Source organism: Jaculus jaculus, chromosome 3 (genome assembly GCF_020740685.1).
Source record: "Jaculus jaculus isolate mJacJac1 chromosome 3, mJacJac1.mat.Y.cur, whole genome shotgun sequence".
NCBI lineage: Eukaryota > Metazoa > Chordata > Mammalia > Rodentia > Dipodidae > Jaculus > Jaculus jaculus.
In genome coordinates this window covers 168035121-168058261 of record NC_059104.1, presented here as the reverse complement: position 1 = coordinate 168058261, position 23141 = coordinate 168035121, and the positions used below count along the sequence as shown (strand labels likewise).

At 46.5% G+C, this 23141-nt stretch overlaps 1 protein-coding gene across 1 annotated transcript; it reads left to right on the top strand.

The window, feature by feature from the left end:
* Positions 1-6502: 6502 nt before the first annotated feature.
* Neu3 (neuraminidase 3) lies at positions 6503-22479 on the top strand. The gene is made up of 3 exons (XM_004656366.3): positions 6503-6692; positions 13385-13596; positions 19262-22479. Exons 1-3 carry the CDS (start codon positions 6629-6631, stop codon positions 20273-20275), a joined length of 1290 nt encoding a protein of 429 aa, XP_004656423.3. The 5' UTR covers positions 6503-6628; the 3' UTR covers positions 20276-22479.
* Positions 22480-23141: the final 662 nt, after the last annotated feature.

Here is a 23141-nt window from a genome sequence, read left to right as displayed (position 1 = left end):
GGAACTCTTAGCTCTTCAGTGATGGGTGAATTTCTTGATACACATTAAACCAAGATAAGATAATAGACAGATATGTAACAAAAAGCGAGGTTAAAACAGTAATAACAATATCTCCCAAGTAAAAAATGTGCAGACAGGGCTGGAGAGATGGTGTAGCAGTTACAGCGCTTGCCTATAAAGCCAAAGGTCCCAGGTTTGATTCCCCAGGGTCCATGTAAGCCAGATGCACAAAGTTAGCACTTTGTGTCTGGAGTTTGTTTGCAGTGGCTAAAGGCCCTGGCATGCCCATTTTCTCTATATATCTGCCTTTTTATCTCTCTCAAATAAATTTTTAAAACCTTTAAATATTTTGTTTTTATTTATTTACTTATTTGACAGAGGGAAAGAGAGAGTGACAGAAAGAGGCAGAGAGAGAAAGAGAATGGGCACGCCAGTGCCTCCAGCCACTGCAAATGAACTCCAGATGCATGCGTCCCCTTGTGCATCTGGCTAACATGGGTCCTAGGAAATCGAGCCTCGAACCATGGTCCTTAGGCTTCACAGGTAAGTGCTTACTGCTAAGCCATCTCTCTAGCCCCCAAAGCCATTCTTTACAGAAACAAAACCAATTTTAAAATTTATGTGGAAGCCAAGGTAATCTTGAGTAAAAAAAATGCTGGTGGTATCACTAAAGCTGATGCAAGTTATACTGTAGAGCCATAGTAGTAAAAACAGCATGGTATTTGCACAAAAAGACACAGATCAATGGAACCTAATAGAGGACCTACATATGAACCCACACAACTAGTCATACAGCCACTGCAGCTGACAGCTGACATGATAAAGATGGCAAAATACACATTGGAGAAAAGTCTTTTTCAGGGTTTGAGAGATGGCTCATTGCTTTAGGCACTTGCTTGCAAAGCTTAACCATCTGGGTTCAATTCCTCAGTATCCAGAGTGGCACATACATCTGGAGTTCATTTGCAGCTGTTAAGAGACCATGGCATGCCCAGTCATATTCATTCTCTCTGCTTGAAAATAAGTCTTTAACAAATGATACTGGAGAAACTGGATCTCTACATGTAGAAGTATGAAACCGGATGCCTATCTCTCACCCTGTATGAAAATTGATCGAAGACTTTAGTGTAAGATCAGAAACAGGAAAAAGGGGAAACACTTCCAAGTGTATAGGCTTTGGCAAAATTTTTCAGGCATTCAGGTAATACCAACAATTGACAAGGATTTCATGAAATTTAAAGGCTATACAGCAAAGGAATCATGAAGAGAGCCCACAGAATGAGCAAAAATCTTTACTACTTATATATCTGACAGGATTTTTGTCTTGAAATTGTGAACTAAAAAGAAAACAAAGCTGGGTGTGGTGGTGCACGCCTTTAATCCCAGCACTCGCGAGGTAGGAGGATCGCTGTGAGTTCCAGGCTACCCTGAGACTCCATAGTGAATTCCAGGTGGGCCTGAGCTAGAGTGGGACCCTACTTTGGGGAGTGGAAGGGAGATGAAAAACAAATGGGCCAATACCCATGAAAAATGTCAACCTTGGACCAGGGTGGTGTTTTAATCTCAGCACTCGGGAGGCCAAGGTAGGAGGATTGCCTTGAGTTCAAGGCCAGCCTGAGACTACATAGTGAATTCCAGTTCAGCCTGGCTAAAGCAAGAAAGACCCTACCTCAAAAAAAAAAAAAAAAAAAAAAAAGGGCTGGAGAGATGGCTTAGCGTTTAAGTGCTTGCCTGTGAAGCCTAAGGATTCTGGTTCAAGGCTCGATTCCCCAGGACCCACATTAGCCAGATGCACAAGGGGGCACACGCGTCTGGAGTTCACTTGCAGTGGCTGGAGGCCCTGGCGCGCCCATTCTCTGTCTCTGTCTCTCTGCCTCTCTCTCTGTAGCTCTCAAATAAATAAAAATAATTTAAAATAAAACAGACAAAAAAGAAGGCCAACCTTCACTAGCCATCAGAGAAATGAAAATTGAAATTCCTCTATGCTACTCAGGTGGCAGTCATTAAGGAAACCACAGCCAGTGCTGGCAAGGAGTGTCTAAAAGGTAACCCTCATACCCAGCTGGTGGAGGTTGGAATGTAAGTCGCTCACTATGAAGATCAATATGGAGGCTTCTCAAAAAAAAAAAAAAAAATTCCAACTACCATATGATACAGCTGTTACTCTGGTATTTACCAAAGATACTTCAATTAAACAGAGATACATGCACATCCATGTTTATTGGAGTACTATTTACAACTAAGGTTGGTTTCCTCCAGAAACTGGTTCTGGGTGGAGTTTGCTCGTAGTGCCCTTGGCACCAACACTTCCAGAAGGCGGGGCAAGAAAGCAAGCTTGCCAGTGAGTGTTGCAATGTAATAATGTAGGAGTGCCTACAGCCTTCACTCACTGCACAGGCTAGTCTGGAGCTAAGGTGCTCTCTAATGGCCAGGACTGTATTCCTTCGCATTGGCTAGTCACTTATTGGATGTGGGCCAGCCTGGCAAAGGGCATATTCTTGTGTGCAACAGCTGAGGTAAACCCTGGATCATCTGACAACTGGACACACTTCCACACTCCCTACAGCTGTGGTCACAAGCTGGGGGCCTGGGAAGCGTGTTCCAGTGTTCATGACACCAGGAAAACTGGGTTGACCTGCCTTTTGGCAGAGCCCCAAACTCAGAATAAAACTCTCAAGAATAGTTTTGAATCATTATAGTATTTTAAAATTATTTATTTATTTATTTATTTGAGAGCAACAGACACAGAGAGAAAGACAGATAGAGGGAGAGAGAGAGAATGGGCGTGCCAGGGCTTCCAGCCTCTGCAAACGAACTCCAGACGCGTGCGCCCCCTTGTGCATCTGGCTAACGTGGGACCTGGGGAACCGAGCCTCAAACTAGGGTCCTTAGGCTTCACAGGCAAGCGCTTAACCACTAAGCCATCTCTCCAGCTCATTATAGTATTTTAGAAATACCTCCTGTGTCATCTTGAAGTACTTTTATTAACCTTTAAAGAAAAGCCAATGGAGCCGGGCGTGGTGGCGCACGTCTTTAATCCCAGCACTGGGAGGCAGAGGTAGAGGGATTGCTGTGAGTTCGAGGCCACCCTGAGACTACATAGTCAATTCCAGGTCAGCCTGGGCTAGAGTGAGACTCTATCTCGGAAAAAAAAAAAAAAAAAAGCCAACGGTGATATTTTGTTGTTTCTTCTATGTTTATTAATTGGGATTCTACTCTTAGGAAGAGCTATCCCTTCTCCCTGGTTTCTTGGTACAATTATTCATATCAGTATACATTTGGCTTTATTTTTCTTCTGTGAGGGATGATTAATCTCACACCACTAATGTCCTCTAAACCAGTTTTAGTTCCAGCTTGTGGCCAGTAGGCACTCCTGTAAGAGAAAATCTAATCATCTTGTGATCTCTTTATGGCACCACGGTATGTTCCACACTCAGCTTGTGTTTTGTCCTGCTTCAGCTCTGGAATCAAGTATTTTTTAGTACTTTATTTTTATTTATTTATTTGAGAAAGAGAGAGAGAGAGAATGGGTGCACCAAGGCCTCCAGCCACTGCAACTGAACTCCAGACACGTGTGTCACCTTGTGCATCTGGCTCACATAGGTCCTGGGGAATTGAACCTGGGTCTTTGGCTATGCAGGCAAGCACCTTAATTGCTAAGCCACCTCTCTAGTCCCTGGAGGTGCCGTGGACTGACTCTCGGGGAGATCAGGACAGAGGGAGAACAAGGGCGAAGGCTCAAGGAAAACTCGGGATTCGGCGAGGAAATGACAGACAGACACACTCTAAGTTGAATATGCTGCTGCGATTTACTGAAGTTTTCATCAAGGTTTTATACAGATTGAACAAGTGATCTCAAGAATTATTAATCTAAACAATCTTAAGTATTGTTCTATTCTATACATGCAGTGTTTATCAGGCAGGAAATGTACCCATTTTCTGAGAAGCATGTCTCGCACCATTGACCACAACATTATACGAACAGAAACTAGGGCAAAAGGTGTAAGGTGAATAACAGGTTACTTATTTCTTATACCCCAAGGACTGTCATGCCCCAAGGACTGTCATGCCCCAAACCATCTTTTTTCCACTTATTAAATCATTTATATAATCCTCATATTCATTATAAAAGTGTTTCCATCCAAAAGACCACCAATATTTTAAGGCTGGTGTACTACTTTTCAGAAATTCCCTTCTTACTTGTTTATTGTATAAACACCAAGGCTTACACTTCCTTGCTAAGCATTCCCATAAATGGAAGAGAATGCCATAGCCTCCTTTTTTCTTTATAATTCACCCATCTATTACCGAATTCATCATATCCTCCCTCATAGGGGAGTGGAACTAAGTAGATTCCAGCTCTAGGAGTCCACCATCTGCCCTTGATCAAGTACTGAACATATCCCCCAGGAAGTTTCCTGGTGGGAATGCCTAAGTTTTGCAACTCCTTTTCTGCAGAACTGTCATGTTTCTTATGAACATTACTGATCAACATTTCTACTTTCATATTCTCAGGCTCAGTATCATTCTCAAACATCATAAGCTGTTTTTGCTCTACACCATCAAAAAATTGTCCTAAAGTTAATTTTTTTATTCTTAGTAGAGTTATACATTCCCTCCATTGCCCTAATCATAGGAGGGGCACATTCAATGCTTAGATTGTTTCTTGTACTCTGATTGCGTGCATGATTACTAATAAGTGTTGAATTAGCTGTTCTTAGACAAACAGCTAGAAGGAAGCAGGAAAGAAACAGAGCGCAGAAAACAGCTCATTGGCGCCAGTAATCAGGTCGTCGTGACTTCATGGGCAGCAGGAACCATTACAGTAACTGACTGCCAAGGGGTCACCGGGGGCATCCCTCCGAGGAGTGCTGGCCCTCTGTCCTCAGCTCTCTTCCAGTGTAGAGGCATCTTTGCTACACAGGCGAGGTCGCCGTGGACGTAGCATGGAGGCAACTATTTTTTTAAATATTTATTTGAGAGGGAAACAGAGAGCATGCCAGGGCCTCCAGATGCATGTATTACTTTGGGCATCTGGCTTTATGTGGGTACTGGGGAATTGAACCCAGGTTGTCAGCTTTGCAAGCAAGCACCTTTTATTTATTTATTTATTTATTTGAGAGCGACAGACACAGAGAGAAAGACAGATATAGGGAGAGAGAGAGAATGGGTGCGCCAGGGCTTCCAGCCTCTGCAAACGAACTCCAGACGCGTGCGCCCCCTTGTGCATCTGCCTAACGTGGGACCTGGGGAACCAAGCCTCGAACCGGGGTCCTTAGGCTTCACAGGCAAGCGCTTAACTGCCAAGCCATCTCTCCAGCCCCAAGCAAGCACCTTTAACCACTGAGCCATTGCTCCAGTCTGGGAGTCAACTTTTTTTTTAAATGTATTTTTTTTTATTTATTTGAGATAGAGAGGGACAGAGAGAAAAAGTGGGTACGCCAGGGCCTCCTGGCCATTGCACATGAATTCTAGGTACATGCGCCACATATGGGTACTGGGGAATTGAACCTGGGTCCTTTGGCTTTGCTGGCAAGTGCCTTAATTGTTAAGCCATCTCTCCAGCCCCAGTCAACTACTTTTTTCTAAGGAGTCCTGGTTTCTTGTATTAAAGAAGAATGTTACGATCTATGAGCCTAAGCCAGGTGTGTTGGTGCACCCCTTTAATCCTAGCACTTGGGAGGCAGAAATAAGAGGACTGTTGTGAGTTCAAAGCCATCCTGGGACTACAGAGTGAGTTCAAGACCAGCCTGTGCTAGAGTGAGACCCTGCTTACAAAAAAAAAAAAAAAAAAGTGACCTTTGATTGTTACTGATCAGTTGAGTTCTTTCAGAAGAATCAAACAGGCACATTTCTTCAGAACAAGACTAGGTGAGCTAGCATGTGGGAAGAGATAAGTCCCAAGATGACTCCAATGAGAGAAAGAAGAGCAAAGGTTTTATCATGCTGCTTGGGTGGGCAAGGAACTGATCTCTTGTAGAGGTGGAATTCTAGTTACTCGTGAGCTTTTACCTTTAAATTTTCGAGTTAGGGTCTCCCTAAGTTGCATAGGGTGACCTTGAACTCACTCTTGAGATCTAGGGAGATTCCAAACTTGCCATCGTCCTGCCTCAGCCTTCCGGTTATCTGGGGTTACAGGTCTATGTCCAGCTAATATCTTTCTTACTTGTACCTTTTCCAAGGAGAGTGGCTAATGCTTTGTGTTCCCCTTCTTCCTTTTTTTTTTTTTTTTTGTGGTCCCCATTGAGGCCCGGAACCTTTGCTCGACTCCTAGGCTGTCCAGGGAAGTTTTAGACAGTGATACCAACCAGTCGATAAAGCGAGTGCCACCAGGGGCCCCAAACACCGAGGGACCCGCGGGGGCTGCGCGGCGAGGGGCGGGGCCAGCGCCGGGGGGCGGGGCCGGACAGGCCGGGCGGCCGCGGTGATTGGTGGAGCGCTGCAGCTGTTTCTAGGGCATTGCAGCGTACGCGCGCCTTTCCTCCTGCTGATCCCGTCTGCCCTCGTCTGGGCGCCTCTCCCTGTGCTTGCTGCCGGCGTTTGTCTCCGGGCCCGCAGTTTCTGTGGCCCCTGACCCGTCTGCCTCCCTCTCCCCAGCCGGGCCGGGACGTGGCCTGCCCCACGAGCCATGGAACAGTGCCTCGCTCCCGGCTCGGCCCCGAGAGACCCCGCGGAGCCCGGATCTCCTGCAGGTGAGCGGGCCTGGGCATGGGAGGGCTCCCCCGACCTCCCCCCCGCCCCAAATCGGGGCCCTTGTACCGCGGGGAGCAGGTTGTGCAGCACAGTCACGGAGGAACGTTGAGTCAGAGCCTGGAGTGGTTCGGACCTGACCTAGCTCGAATATTTTTGGCTGTTCTATTTTTGGTTTCTTCCCACTGAAGCCACACTTAAACCTTAGCTTAACATCGTGGGGATGAAGCGGGAACTGAGACTAGGAAAACCCCCTGTTACTTCAAAGGAATCTGAGTGGCCAAAAAAAAAGCACCCCCCCACCCCCACCTAGCTAAAATTTATAACACCAGGGCCTTAGGGTTTGCAACACAAAATGGCCTTAGGTAAGTTTTTCCTCCTTCAAAACAAGGCTCAGAGTCCATGCCACGGTGTATTCTGCCAGTAAGAGACAGAGAGTTGGCTTGATCGGAAGGGGCAGTTAACAATTCTATTTCTCTGCCCAAATGAACGACTCCAAATAGACTATTTTTGCTTCTTCCCCATCCCCAGTTACCAACACACAGTTAGTGTGAATAACTTAGGTCTCAGTGCCAGAGCCACTGTCTGTGTTATTACCCTCATCTCTACTGTCAGCACAATCATAATTAATAAAAATTAATCATGACAATCTTTGCAGTGATAGCAGAGCTGTAAGTGAAGTTGTGAAGAGCTTAACATTTATAATTAAAGGCTTCCATTTGTTTATGTGTTATGAGAGAGAGAGGGAGGGAGAGAATGGGTGCACCCGGGCCTCTATCCACTGCATATTATATGGGTTCTGGGGAGTCAAATCTGGAGCCTTAGGTTTTGCAGGCAAGCACCTTAACTGCTAAGCCAACTCTCCAGTTACAAGGCTTCTATCTGTATAGTGTTTAAAGCATTTTTGAATTTGAAAAAGAAGTGTTTCTTCATTTTGGTCCTCATAAGTACATGTTATCCACATTAATTTTTATTTATTTATTTATTTATTAGAGACAGAGAGGGAGAGAGAGTGAGAATGGGCGTGCCAGGACCTCTAGCCACTGCAAACAAGTGACACCTGGAGAATCGAACCAGTGTCCTTAGGCTTTGCAGGCATGTGCCTTAACCTCTAAGCCCTCTCTCCAGCCCATGTTATCCACATTTTACAAACAAGGAGTGGTCATGGTAGCTTATACCTTGTTGCAGTCAGCTTCCTGTTGCTGTCCCAAAACACCTGGCCGAGAGCAGCTTGTGGGAGGAAAGGGTTTATTTTGGCTTAACAGACTCTAGGGGAAGCTGCATGATGGCAGAGGAAAACAATGGCATGAGCAGAGGTGTACGTCACCTCCTAGCCAACATCAGGTGGACAACAGCGGCAGTTGAGTGTGCCAAACATTGGGGGAGTCTGGCTGTCACACTCATAAACCCACCCCCAGCAATACACTGTCTCCAGGAGGATCCAGTTCCCAAATTGCCACCAGCTGGGGACCTAAGCTTTCAGAACACTAAAGTTTATGGGGGACACCTGAATCAAACCACCACATACCTGTAATAGGCTGAGGCAGGAGAACCATGAGTTCAAGACCTGTCTTGGCTACATAGCATGACTCAAAACTAAAAGCTAAGACTTTGAGAGTAAAGTAAGTACTTTGATAGTGTGAAGTGGAACCGGGTCATGAATCCCACCATATGACAAGTTGGGCTTCTCCTCTCATGATCTCCCCACTTCCTTTCTCTTTCCTAGTACCTCTGTCCCTCTCCATGCCCATCCTGTGTTCCATATTACCTCCCTGAGAATTCCATTCCACTAGACAGTAACTAATAGATGTGTGTTAATTAATGTATTACTGCTATTGCTGTGGCAAATATATAAACCAGTAACATGCTTTATTTATCGTTTCAAGTATTGTGATATATATATATATCACATATATATCTACATATCTATATCTATCTCTATACATTTTGGTTTTTCTACGTAGGGTCTTACTCTGGCCCAGGCTGACCTGGAATTCACTATGTAGTCTCAGGGTGGCCTTGAACTCACTGTGATCCTCCTACCTCTACTTCCCAAATGCTGGGATTAAAGGTGTGCGCCACAACTTGCCCTGTTAGGTACACAGGCACACCAGCAATCCTAGCACTCAGGAGGCTGATGCAAGATGGTCTCAGTAAACCAGGGATGGGGTGAGGGAAAACACTATGTAATGATTTCTAGTTTAAAAAATAATTGTCATACATTGTGCTCATGTTATGTAATAGGCTTTGTAGCAAGTACTTAAGTCTCTAATTTTTTAAAAAAGTATTCTATTTATTTATTCATTTGTGAGACGGGGAGAGAGAAGCACAAGCAGAGAGAGGGAATGGAGAGAATGGGCATGCCAGGGTCTCCAAGGCACTGCAAACACATTCCAGACGCATGCGCCACTTTGTGCACCTGGCTTACATGGGTCCTGGGGAATCAAACCTGTGTCCTTTGGCTTTGCAGGCAAATGCCTTAACCACTGAGCCATCTCTCCAGCCCATCTTTACTATTTTTAAATAATTTTTAACTAATTTATTTATTTGAGAGAATGGGAAAGAGGCAGACAGAGAGAGAGAATGAATGAATGAGAATGGGCGCACTAGGGCCTCCAGCCACTGCAGATGGACTCCAGAAGCACGTGCTACCTTGTGCATCTGGCTTACATGGGTCCTGGGGAATCCAACCTGGGTCCTTAGGTTTTGCAGGCAAGCACCTTAACAGCTAAGCTATCTCTCCAGCCCCAGCTCTTTAATATTTCTTATGAAGAATTTAACTCATTTTATAGACGAGGATCCTGCAGCAGAGAGAAATGGAATGACATGCACAAGAACATGTTCTAGGCTGAATCTTGTTAGCCATCACAGCAGGGTAGTTCAGAGACAGATGCAAACTCAGGAGAGAACCTCACCCTCTCTGGCAGGAGGGGCTGAACTTGTGGAGGAGGTTTGCTCTCATGTGTGAAGAAGACATTCTAACCCTTGTTATCTTTTTCCTTGTTATCTTTTGATTATGCTTTGAGAGCCTAATCGTGGGAGTTGTGAAAGGCTGTTTCTTCCGAATCCCTGAGGTCAAGTCCCCGCAACTCCTCTCATTACAGTGAGCCATAGTTCTTTCTGCGTTTAATAAACAAACGAGTCATTCACAGGCTGGTGGACGTTGGTTTTGCTTGACTAGGAGACTGTAGCTAGAAATGGTGTTACCCCATAGTCCGCTGCCCTGAATGCTGCCTGAGAAATTGATCTAAAATGATCAAACTGTTCCCGTCGGAAACTCCATAGAGTGGCTCCTGTGTGCGGGATGAAAACTGTAATAAGGCACCGGAGCCTCCCAGGGTCTGGACTCTGCCGAGACCTCTGGTCGTCGCTTTGCCCGTAGGTTTTGAGTTCTGCCTCACCGTTGACATTCTGAGCTTCGGAACCTCTGCACAGCTCAGACTTCTGTTACCTGTAGGCCTCACACACGCTCCCTCTCTCTGCTGTTCACTCTCAGTTAGCTAACTCACTCTTCTTCATTTTATCTTCCAGTTCATTCAGTCAGCCAACAAATACTTTCTGTTGTTGTTGCTTTCAAACAAGGTCTCACTCTGGCCCAGAACTCACTCCGTAGTCCAAGCTGGCCTCGAACTCATGGCGATCCTCCTACTTCAGCCGCCTAAATGCTAGGATTAAAGATGTGTGTCATCATGTCTGGCTAACAAGTGTTTTTTTGTTTTTTTTTTTAATTATTTGATTGAGAGAGAGAGAGAGACAGTGGGTGCGTCAGTCTCCAAACACTGCCAACAAACTGCAGATGCATGTGCCACCTTGTGTATGTCTTACGTGGGTACTGGAGAATCGAACCTGGGTCCATACGCTTTGCAGGCAAGTGCCTTAACCACTAAGCCATCACTCCAGCCCCCAACAAGTGCTTTTTGAGTGTATGTTTAGTGTTCTAGGTAAGAAGATAATAACAGTGAATGAAGTCGACTTGCTCTTGCCCTCCATGGAGTCTTCACTTTTTTAAAAAAAAAATTTTATTTTTATTTATTTAGTTATTTGACAGAGAAAAAGAGAGAGAGAATATAGGCATGCCAGGGCCTCCAGCCACTGCAAACAAACTTCAGGTGCATGTGCCCCCTTGTGCATCTGGCTAACCTGGGGTCCTGGGGAATCAAACCTGGGTCCTTTGGCTTTGCAGGCAAACGCCTTAACCGCTAAGCCATCCCTCCAGCCCGAGTCTTCACTTTTTAGCATGTGTTGAATATACATAGTTTATGAAAGTGGTGTGGAGAAACAAGCAGGAAAAAGGGATAGAGGTGGCAAGGGAGGTGTGACTGGGTGGTATTTGGAAAGAACTGAAGAGGGAAGGAGGGAGAGAGGGAGCTGTGTGGCTGTCTGGGAAGGAATGTTCCACATAGAGCTCATAGGTACTTGCCTCTCCAGGAACCCTTTTCTGAGGCCTTACTCTGGAGAGGGGCCTCTTTTCTGTTTTCCTTCTTGCTCACGTGTTTACTGCTAAAAAACAAAACAAAACAAAAAACAGCACTTATTGTGTCGTGTTTGCATGCTTGTCTCTTTCTCGTGGATGTGGGATCCTTGAGAACAGGAACCTCTGGTCCTTTCTGTCTCCTTAACACCTACTGACAGGACCCAGTGGAAGTAGGCATCCAGCAAACCTTAGTGAATAAATATGATGGCCTTGCAAGCCTAGTTCTTGCTGCTTGATTTACTTCTTTTGTAAGATAGGGTTGGTGTGTATGTGTGTATAATTTGTTGTTGTTTTGTTTTTCTGGTTTTTTTTCTTTTTTCAAGGTAGGGTTTCACTATAGCCCAGGCTGACCTAAAATTCATTATGTAGTCTCAAGGTGGCCTCAAACTCATGGCAATCCTCCTACCTCTGCCTCCCAAGTGCTGGGATTAAAGGCATGCGCCACCACATCCAGCTTAAAGATATTTTTATGTATTCACAAGCAAAGCGAGAGCAAGAGAGAGAGAAGAGGGACAAGGAAATAGAATAAGACAGGGCCTCCAGCTGCTGCAAATGAATTCTAGATGTATGCACTACTGTGCATCTGGCTTTACGTGGGTACTAGGGTAGCGAACTTGGGTCATCAGGCTTTGCAGGCAAAGGTCTTGGCTGCAGAGCCATTTCTCCAGCTCCTGTAAGATAGGGTTTTGATGACAAATGATTTGAAGAAAAATAAAATCGTAAATCTGCTTTTGTCTGTCTGGCTTGATTCCCTTCTTGGGCCTCTGAGAAGTAAAACATCTGGCTTCTTTGCCAAGAACACTGGGTGGGTTTCCACTGTGAGCACTGACACAGGCTGGCCAGCTGAGGAAATAGTGGCTTGACTATCAAGAAGTGTGCTGGAAACACCCTGGTTAGCCCCTTAACCTTCCCTCGGCTGTTCAAGATGCTTGCTAGTCACACCTGAACGTTTGGGCCTTAATACGCCTGTCCGTGATAGCGGCGAAATGTGCGTGTATGCATGGGTTGGCTAGCTGGAGCTGAGGTCACATGAAGCTGCACATCTTAGCATCTTGGTTGGGTGTAAACCCTCCGGCAAAGTGGGCTGGGTCTCCACACTGACACAGGACAGAGAAGATGACCTTCTATCTATCCTCAGCCTCAGTGCAGGGAGAAAATTTCCCTGGCGAAAAGTTACCCACATACTTTCATTCAGTTGGATTTGAGTTGATAACCTAGAAACCCCAAACCCCAAGAAACTGGCATTAAAAATCACCTCATTTTGGGCAGGAGAGATGGCTTAGCAGTTAAGGTGCTTGCCAGCAAAGCCAAAGGTCCCATTCACAGGTTCGATTCCCAGTACCCACAAAAGCCAGATGCACAAGGTGGCGCATGTGTCATACAGTGGTTAGAGGCTCTGGTGCATTCATTCTCTGTTGGCCTTTATCGCCCCTCAAATAAATAAATAAAACATTTTTTTAAAAGTCATTTCAGTGCTAGAGAGATGGCTTAGCAGATAAGGTACTTGCCTGCAAAGCCAAAGGACCCAGGTTTGATGCCTCAGAACCCACTTAAGCCAGATGCACAAGGGGGTGCATGCATCTGTAGTTCTTTTGCAGTGGCTATAGGCCCTGGTGCAACCATTCTCTCTCTCAAATAAATAAATAAAATATTTTTTAAAAAATCGCTTCATGGGCTGGAGAGATGGCTTAGTGGTTAAGCGCTTGCCTGTGAAGCCTAAGGACCCGGGTTCGAGCCTCAACTCCCCAGGACCCATGTTAGCCAGATGCACAAGGGGCCACAAGCGTCTGTAATTCGTTTGCAGTGGCTGGAGGCCCTGGCGCACCCATTCCCTCTCTCCCTCTCTCTATCTGCCTCTTCCTCTCTCTGGCTGTCGTTCTCAAATAAATAACAAAATAAATTTTTAAAAATCTCTTTGTGCTGGTAATACCCATGGGCTCCCAAGCAGAAGCCAATGCAGACAACCCTCTTTCTGGAGAGAGGCACACTTGGCAGACACGTGCTGCTTTGGATTCTCTGAGCCTAGAGAACAGATTTGTCAGATGAGAGTGTGTACTGCTTGCTTTCTGCTGCCAAGACCAGTGTCCCCTTTGTATGAAAAAGTAAACATTTGCGTACCTGTGTGAGCCCCCGCACCCTCCAGCACCAGAATGACAGAGAACTTGCACGCAGGCCAGCATCTTGTACGGACGCACACTGCATTGTCTCCTGTCCTTGCAGAGATCGTGGGAGAAGTGACATCGTGCTCCTGTACCAGCATTCTCTTCCGACAGGAAAGCCAGAAAGGTGTCACCTACCGGATCCCAGCCTTGCTCTACGTCCCCCCCACCCGCGCCTTCCTGGCCTTTGCCGAGAAGCGCTCCTCAAGCAGGGATGAGGATGCTCTCCATCTGGTGCTGAGGCGGGGGCTGAGGACTGGGCGCTCCGTACAGGTGACTCATCTCCATAGGGCGGGTTGCCTTCCGGGTCTGGGTGGGGCTCCATGTGGGGAGCTGAGGAGGAGTAAACAGAGGCTCACTGAGTGCTTCCTGTATGGGGGGGGGGCACAATGGCTTCTTCACAGCCCTTCTGTGTTCTAGGTCCCATCACATTTAGCCTGTGAGGAAACTGAGGCTCAGAGAGATTGCTATTTGCTTAAAGTCATACAACTATGTTCCACCATTAAAAACAAGCTTCAAACACAGGCTCAAACTCCAGAGGCTTCCGTGGTCCAGTCAGATCCAGCTAACATGTGACACGCTTTTTATTTCTACTCCTGTAATCCTCACAAGTAACCCAGGAAAGGAAACACTGTTAGCATCATTTTGCTGGTCAGGGATCTTGGTGCTTTACAAAGTAAGTAACTTGTTTAAGACCATCATAAGGTGGACCATATCAACAGGAGAGTTTGCTAAACACTGGCAAGGGGAAACTGGCTATAACACCCATAAGCCCACCCCCAACAATACACTCCCTCCAGGAGGCGTTAATTCCCAAATCTCCATCAGCTGGGAACCTAGCATTCAGAACAACTAAGTTTATGGGGGACACCTGAATCATACCACCACATTCTGCCCTTGGCCCCCATAAACTGATAACTATACATGATGTAAAATGCAATGTATTCGTCCAACTTTAAAAGCCCCCATAGTTTTTATCAATTTCAATGATCATACATCCTCATAGTCCAAGATCTTTTAACTGAGCTGTAATACCAAAAAATAACCTCAAAAAACCCATAATGGCACAGAATAAACATTCACACTGCAAAAGATGGCATTGGGCATAGCAAAGAAATATTGAACCAATACAGGATTTAAAACAATCAGGGCAAACATCAAACTCTGTAGCTTCAAGTCCAACAACTGTAGCCAGTGACAAGTCTCCAAGTCTGATAATTCTAATCAGCAACAAGTTTCTGGCATTCCAATTCCACCCCTCCAGCTAGGCTACTCACAGTCCTGGAAGACTTCACTGGGGGGCGGCAGCTTTCCTTAGCAGCCATCTCATGGTCGCGGCATCTCCATTGGGTCTTCACTGCAAACCATGGTTCATCCTCGTGGCCTCATGGGGTCTCTATGCAGACAACCGGAGAGATGGCTTACTGGCTAAGGCACGTGCCTGCAAAGCCTAAGGATCCGGGTTTGATTCCCCAGTACCCATGTAAAGCCAGATGCAGTGACTTGACATGCATCTGGAGTTCGTTTGTAGCAGCTGGAGGCCCTGGTGTACCCATTTATTCTTTCTCTCCCCGCCATCTTCTTTCTTTCTCTCTGCTTGCTATCTCTTTAACCACCAAGTCATTTTTTTAAGACATAGCTTAAAAAAGAACCTGAAGATGGTAGTCATTTAGACTTTCAAATTAAAATAGAAGCTAGGCTGTGACCAGTCTGCACAAATCATAGTAGACTTAGAAGCTATGATTCAGCCTTTAAGGCCAAGTCATGAGCACCTGACATGAAGGGTTGAAAACAGTGATCCTGCCCGTGTTAAATCCTAACAATTGTTAGGGTTTTCAACCTCGAGTCATTGGAAGGTTTGTCTGTACCTCCACTTTCTTTGTCTTCCTACACACATAAGGCTGTCAGATGAATTGCCCAATTCTTGGCCCTTCAGTTATTTATTTTTTTTTTTTTGAGATACCTGATAAGATATCTCAGGATAGCCTGAGACAAAGAGAATCTTGAAATATCCATTAACTGTCTTTTGGCCTGTAATTTGTCATTGTCCTATTGGCCCATGAGTGCTTTTCATTTTAATATTTTTTTTTCTGTTTTTTTCTAGTGGGCAGATAGGTTAGTCTGATTACTTAGTTTACAATTACCAGAAGTCCTTTTTTTCCACATGTGTCCTGCAAAAATATATATGTTTCACGCACTTTTTTTGGTTTATTTAACAATATTTTATGGAAATCTTTTCTATATCAACATATATTGAAAAAGTTCACCTCATCTCTCCCCTCTCTCTTTTTTTTTTTCTTCTAGGTAGGGTCTCATTCTAGCCCAGGCTGACTTGGAACTCACTCTGGCTGTCCTTGAGCTCACAGCACTTCAGCCTCCTATGTGCTGGAATTAAAGGTGTGTGCCACCACACCTGGCATTTTTCCCTTTAAAAAGTTTATTTATGTATATAATTATTTGTTCAGTGTGTGTCATCAGACCGCCTCAAGGTACCTGTGCTCCCCTTTCCTTGAGACAGGCTCTCTTGCAGTTGCAGTTGAATGTCAGGCTAGCTGGCCTGTGCCCGTCTGCATCCAGCTTTATATGGGTGCCAGGGAATTGAACCTGGGCTAGCAGGCTTTGAAACCAAGCAACTTTTAACTACTGAGCCATTTTAAGAACAATGAGATAAAACCATGTATTGTATGCTAGCTCAACTAGTCCCCATGATGAATATTTAGGATATTTACTATTACAAACAAAGCTACTGTGAAATATTAGTTTAAGAACTTTATAAAGAAAAGAGGTTGATATAGCTAACCAGTTATTTATGCTGTCCTTTTTCTGTGGGGATTGAACCCAGAGCCCTACATGCTACACAAGTGCTTTACCCCTTTTCTACACCCCCAGCCTTTAAACAATTCATTTATTTTTTATTTTAATGTATATTTGTGTGTGGGGGGTCAGGAGGACGGGAGGGGAAGGCCACACCAGGGCATCTTGCCACCGCAGATGAACTCCAGGCTCATGTACTACTTTGTGCATCTGGCTTTACATGGGTACTGCAGACTCAAACTTGAGCTGGCAGGCTCTATTAGCAAGTGTCTTTAACCACTGATCCATCTCCATAGCCCCCAGCCTTCAATTCATGAGCAAGTATGCTTAGGATCAAGTGGGCAACCTGGGAAGGATTAAACATACCTGTGCATCAGGGCTGGGCCGTGTATGTTCCTGACCAGGGAAGCTGCTTCCTCACATCTTTCCTAGCAGAATATCCAGCAGTGTGATTTTAAAATTTTGCTAGAGGGAAAAGGCTGTCGTGTCTGTTGAAGTTCGGTTTGTGTTTCTTTCTTATGTGTGAGGTGGAACGTAGCTTTGTCTTGGTTTTCTTTTTGTAACAGGCCTGATTTTGCCCTTTGCCCATTTCTATTGGGCTTCTGGAAATTTTCTTACCAAATTCTAATTAGGGATGAATGGGTGCACCAGGGCCTCTAGCCACTGCAAACAAACTCCAGAAGCATGAACCACCATGTGCATCTGACTTACATGGGTTCTGGGGTGTCAAACCTGTGTCCTTTGGTTTCACAGGCAAGCACCTTAACAGCTAAGCCATCTCTCTAGCCCTGATGATTTTTTGTTGTTGTTGTTTGAGGTAGCGTCTCTAGCCCAGGCTGACCTGGACTTCACTATGTAGTCTCAGGGTGGCCTCAAGCTTATGGCGATCCTCCTTCCTCTGCCTCCCGAGTGCTGGGATTAAAGGCGTGCACCACCACGCCTGGCCCTGATGATATTTAAAATTTTCCATTTAACTTATGAGGAAATGTGACGTAGACTGGTCCAGTGTTTCAGAACCGGATGGAGGCAGGGTTGAACTAGCTGTCTCTGACTCTGGGCTTGGGCCTTTGATAATACTGTTAGGAACTGTCTTTCTAGGGAAGCACAGGAAGAAAAAGAATCTGTCTTGGAACTTCCATCTTGGCCTAAAACTTCCCTATTTGCTTATCTTTCTTTCATTTTTTCCCTTCCCTTTTCTCTTTCTTCTCTGTCATCTTTCTTTTGGTTTTTTGAGGTAGAGTCTCTAGCTCAGGCTGACCTGGAATTCACTATGTAGTCTCAGGGTGGCCTTGAACTCACGGTGACCCTCCTACTTCTGCCTCTTGAGTGCTGGGATTAAAGGCGTGCGCCACCACGCCCAACTCTGTGGTTTAACTTCTAGCCCTGTTTAGAACATCTTCTGTGTGGAGAAGCTTTTAATGTTAATGAGGCCACACCTATTAATCTATTACTCTGTGGGTTTCACTTTTGCCTCTGTAAAAGATGTTCCTTATGCTGATATCTAACATGTTCTTCTATGGCTTTTTCTTTAAATGTCTGTCTACTGCTGGTGATTGAGGCAGTATAGTAGGTCTTCCTTCTTTCTTAGTTATTTCAGTAGTTCAGGTCAGCAGTGTGCTGACTGTTCTGAACTTCCTTATAGCCCGAGGTGGTCAGGTCACCTGGGGTTTGCCCACTAAGAAATATGTAGAAAACCAGTAGGGATCTGTGAAGCTTTTTGTTGTTTGTTTTGTTTTTCGAGGTAGGGTCTCACTCTAGCCCAGGCTGACCTGGAATTCACTGTGTAGTGTCAGGCTGGCCTTGAACTCACAGCAGTCCTCCTACCTCTGCCTCCCGAGTGCTGGGATTAAAGGCGTGTGCCACCACGCCCGGCTTTCTGTCATCTTTCTTGTCTTTTTTTGTTGTTGATTTTTGGAAGTAGGGTCTTGCTGTAGCCCAGGCTGACTTAGGAATTGACTATGTAGTCTCAGGATGGCCTCAAACTCAAGTGATCCTACCTCTGCCTCCCAAGTGCTGGGATTAAAAGCATGTACTACCACACTGGGCTTGTCTTTCTTTCTGTGTTTTTTTTTTTAATGTTTTTATTCTTGTGTAACATTTTTAGAGAGAATTGGCCTCAGCTGCAGAAACCAAACTCCAGATGCTTGTGCCACCTAGCAGGCACGTGCAGCCTTGTGTTTGCCTCACCTTTGTATGTCTGGCTTACATGGGACATGGAGAGTTGAACATGGGTCCTTAGGCTTCATAGGCAAGCGCCTTAACTGCTAAGCCATCTCTCCAGCCCTTGCCTGTTGTTTTAATAGAATTGCATTTAGCTACTATTATGTCCCTGGTGCTGGTGATAAAGTATTATAATTTGGGTTCTACTCAAAAGGCTCATAGGCAGTCCCCCCCCAAAAAAAAACAGTATACTGTTATATAATGTATATAATGAGTTTAAATATTTTTATTTATTTATTTATTTGAGAGCGACAGACACAGAAAGACAGATAGAGGGAGAGAGAGAGAATGGGCGCGCCAGGGCTTCCAGCCTCTGCAAACAAACTCCAGACACGTGCGCCCCCTTGTGCATCTGGCTAACGTGGGACCTGGGAAACCGAGCCTCGAACCGGGGTCCTTAGGCTTTACAGGCAAGCGCTTAACCGCTAAGCCATCTCTCCAGCCCATGAGTTTAATTTGTAGAAAAGGAGTGGTGCTTCAGGGAAGCTAGTGGTAGGACCATGGTGGTAAAGGAGTGCCCAGCCACTCATGAGAACCCTCTGCTGGACCGTTGTTGGAGCTGGAGGAAGGAAGGGGGCCGTCATCAGGAGCTCACCCAACCACTAAGAAACAGTTACCTAGGCATCTTTCCAAAGGAAGTGACAGTGGAATTGGGATGATTTGGAAGTCCAGATGAGGATTCTAAAGAGAGGACGCAGCATGTACAATACCTAGCCTTGTCTTTTTCCAATGTTTATAAAAGTTGTCACATTTTAGAATTGAGTGAAAATGTGGCCCTTCTAGGTTTTGTATGCTTCAATATCATTTGTTTTTTGTTTACTGAAAGTACTGATGCTTTCCGTGAGCTTCCTGCCTTCCCATAAGTACCTCACTGCCACTTTCTCTCTCTCTTCCCCTTGACTAGTGGGAACCCCTCCAGCCACTGATGAAAGCCACATTGCCTGGGCATCGAACCATGAACCCCTGCCCTGTGTGGGAGCAGAAGAGCGGCTGTGTGTATCTCTTCTTCATCTGCGTGCAGGGCCACGTTACCGAGCGTCGACAGATTAGGTCAGGCAGGAATGCCGCCCGCCTCTGCTTCATTTGCAGCCAGGATGCCGGATGCTCATGGAGTGAAGTGAGGGACTTGACCGAGGAGGTCATTGGCCCGGAAGTGAAGCACTGGGCCACGTTTGCTGTGGGTCCGGGTCACGGTGTCCAGCTGCGCTCTGGGAGGCTGGTCATCCCCGCATACGCTTACTACTTCACACACCGGTTCCTTTGCTTTCCGCTGCCCTGTGCAGTCAAGTCTCACTCCCTGATGATCTACAGTGATGACCTAGGAGCTACATGGCACCATGGCCGGCTCCTGAAGTCCCTGGCGACAGGGGAATGCCAAGTGGCAGAGGTGACCGGAAGGGCTGGTAACACTGCGCTCTACTGCAGTGCCCGGACGTCGCACAGATACCGGGCAGAGGCTCTGAGCTCTGACTGCGGGGACTGCTTTCAGAAACAGACCCTGAACCGGCAGCTCTGCGAGCCTCCCTGTGGCTGCCAGGGCAGTGTGGTGAGTTTCCGGCCCTTGGAGATGCAACACGGACACCAGGATCCTCGCGGTAAAGACGCTGCCTCCACTCCGCAGAGTGAGGAGGAAGCCAGCCCACCATCAGGAACGTGGCTCTTGTACTCACACCCAACCAATAAGAAACGGAGAACCGACCTAGGCATCTACCATAACCAGAGCCCCCTGGAGACTGCCTTCTGGTCCCGGCCCTGGATCTTGCACCGTGGGCCCTGCGGCTACTCTGATCTGGCTACTGTGGAGGAGCAGGGCTTGTTTGGGTGTCTGTTTGAGTGTGGTCCCAAGCAGGGCTGTGAGCAGATTGCCTTCTGCCTGTTCTCAGACCAAGAGGTCCTGAACTGTGTGCAGGAGGACTGAACCAGCCTGGGCTTGGAGCCCAAGCCAAATCAAGACTGGCGGGCCAAGGACCCTGCTTTCCATAGGACTGAGACGGTGGCGATTGGCTGCGTGTCCGGTGTGCCTGGAGATGTCTGTCCAAGAGCTTGCCCATGCTGCTAGATGTCTCCCAAGTTCATTTTACTCATACTGTCTGTGGGGTCTAGTGACCCTTTCATCTACAGAGAAGGTTTTCACTCTTAGGAAGATCTCTGGGCCACCAAACTGTGAGGCCAACTTGCTTGAACCCACTAGACTCGGTCCTCATCTAATAGCCTTGGGGCTGCCCTGTGCCAGTGCTGGGTCTTTCAGCTGCCACTGGATGGGGTTGTTTCTACAGCAAGCAGCACCTCCCAGTCACCTGTTACTGTGACAGACTCTGTCACGAGAGATGTAGTCTTTACCCCTATTTTAGGAGGATGACGTTTAAACCACCAGCTAAGTAGTTTTGGTGCTGGGTAGTGACCAGGTCTCTGCTTGAGTGCAGCAAGAGGGCTAGGCTTGCGGTTACACCTGGTTAGGAGAGAAGCTTTAAAAAAAACATTTTTATTTATTTGAGAGAGAATTGCCGCACCAGAGCCTCCAGCCACTGCAAACAAACTCCAGATGCATGCACCACCTCGTGCATCTGGCTTCCATGGGTCCTGGGGAATCGAACCTGGGTCCCTTGGCTTTGCAGGCAAGCGCCTTAACCGCTAAGCCATCTCTGCAGCCTGGGAGAGAAGCTTTTGAATTGGAAAAAGGTCTATGTGCTTACTTCAGAAAAAGTAAAGAGAAACGGGTTGAGGACAGACCCAGAGCATCCGAGAAGAGGATTAGATGGGGGTGATGGGAGCTGGGAAGAGAAAGAACAGCAGGGGTGAGCCCCTGAATCTTTAGGAGGAGAGTGAGTGTGGCTGGCGAGATGGCGTACATGCGCGGTAGCTCTGGGAAGAAGAAATGACAATGGTCTGGAGCTGTTTCCTGAAACTCAGGGAAGGAAGAGAGCCCTGCACCGGCCTGTGGCTTAGCCAGCAGAGGAAACCCAACCCAACCCTGTACCTTTAAGCTGTCTTGGCTCGTTCACGATTCCGGTTACCAACAAAGACAGCTGGGGCATCCCAGCTCTATTCCAGTCACCGAAGGCTGTCAGGGCCCTGGGATATGTCCCGCCACTAGAGTACAGGACTGCGTGGGAGAGGCCTCCTTACCCATTCAGCCTCCAGGCCCTGTGCACGTTCCTCCATACTCCCCGCAGGCCCAGTTGTTTGGTGCTCTATTTGGACTTGTATCTTCTGGAAACTAGTTTCCTTCCAGGGAGCCACAGGCTATCTATCACGAGGCTGCAGGGTGGAGGTAAGAGACACCAAGGCCAACCTCAGGCTGTAGGGTTTGATCTCTTCATCTCAGCCCTTGTTCGGCGGCTCACTCTTTTCCAGTGGGCTGGTGGTAAGTTCACGGCGTTCTGCAGAGATGTCATTTCATTGTGTGCGTGCTGCCGCAGTTCATTCTGAGCCTCCCTTTGGTCCTTTCTACAGGTTCCTGTATACTCTTGTCTGTTGGGTCCTCCAGACCTCAGTGAAGTTGGTACACCTCCTTTTGTCCTTTCTTACCTTGAATCTCAGTGACATCTGAAATCCATGTTTTCCCGTCTATGGTCATGCCAGCCATCCTGAGCATCTCATCTCATCTGGAATGTTTTCCTATCACATTCCGAATTCCTTGATGGGAAGGACTGATTCCTCTGCGTCCTCTCTACCCAGCAAAGGGCCCCAAACAGATTAAGCAGCAGAAAAGATGATGAGTGAATCCAAGTGAGTGAAAGATTTTGGCCCTCAGCCTTAACTCCAGAAGCCCGGGGAGTTCAGCCCCAGCAGGGGCGCCGCCTCCCTCTCAGTCGCCCGGCATGCAGAAGCTGGTGAGCGCTCGCTCAGCCATGGTACTGCCCGCACGCCCAGGCCTGAAGCCACGCCGGGACGCGCGGGCTCTGCTTCCACTGGTGTTTCCCTTCTGTGCTTGACTGGATTTTCTGTAACTGCCACTCCGCTGGGACGCCAGGGGAGATGCCGAGTGAGTCTTGCTGTGTGATGTGAATCATCAGACACTGTGACCCCTGCCCCGAACCCTTTCCACTGTCCAAATGACAATGTGGAAAAGTGCAAGAGAGTGTTATTAAAGTTTACTCAAGGAAAAGTTCTTTGGAAAAAAATAAATTGCCTCAAAATTCACTTTTTTATAACTTAAAAAAATTAATTTATTTACTTATCTGACAGAGCAAGAGGGGGAGAGAGAGAGAGAATGGGAGCGCCAGAGCCTCCAGCCACTGCAAACAAACTCCAGACACATGCGTCCCCTTGTGCCTCTGGCTAACGTGGGTCCTGGGGAATTGAACCTGGGTCCTTTGGCTTTGCAGGCAAGCACCTTAATTGCTCAGCCATCTCTCCAGCTCTCAAATTTCACATTTTGTAAAAATGTTTACTCTGATAATTATATGTTGTGGTTGTAGGCTTGAGAAAAATACTCCAATCTTCATAAACCTTAGTACCTCAATTTATTTAACTCAGTTTTAAAAATATTTATTTGCAAGCAAAGAACAAGAGAAAGACAGAGTGGGTGCACCAGGGCCTCTAGCTACTGCAAACGAACTCCAGATGCTTGCGTGTACCACCTTATGCATCTGGCTTTACGTGGGTGCTGGGGAATTGAACCAGAGTCATTAGGCTTTGCAGACAAGTGCCTTAACCGTTGAGTGATTACTCTATCCCTTAACTCACTTTTTGAAAAACTTTGGATACAAATTAGATGTTAGGAGGATAATCATTTGTTTCCTTATTAAAAAAAATATGGTAGTCACCAGATTAAGATCTTT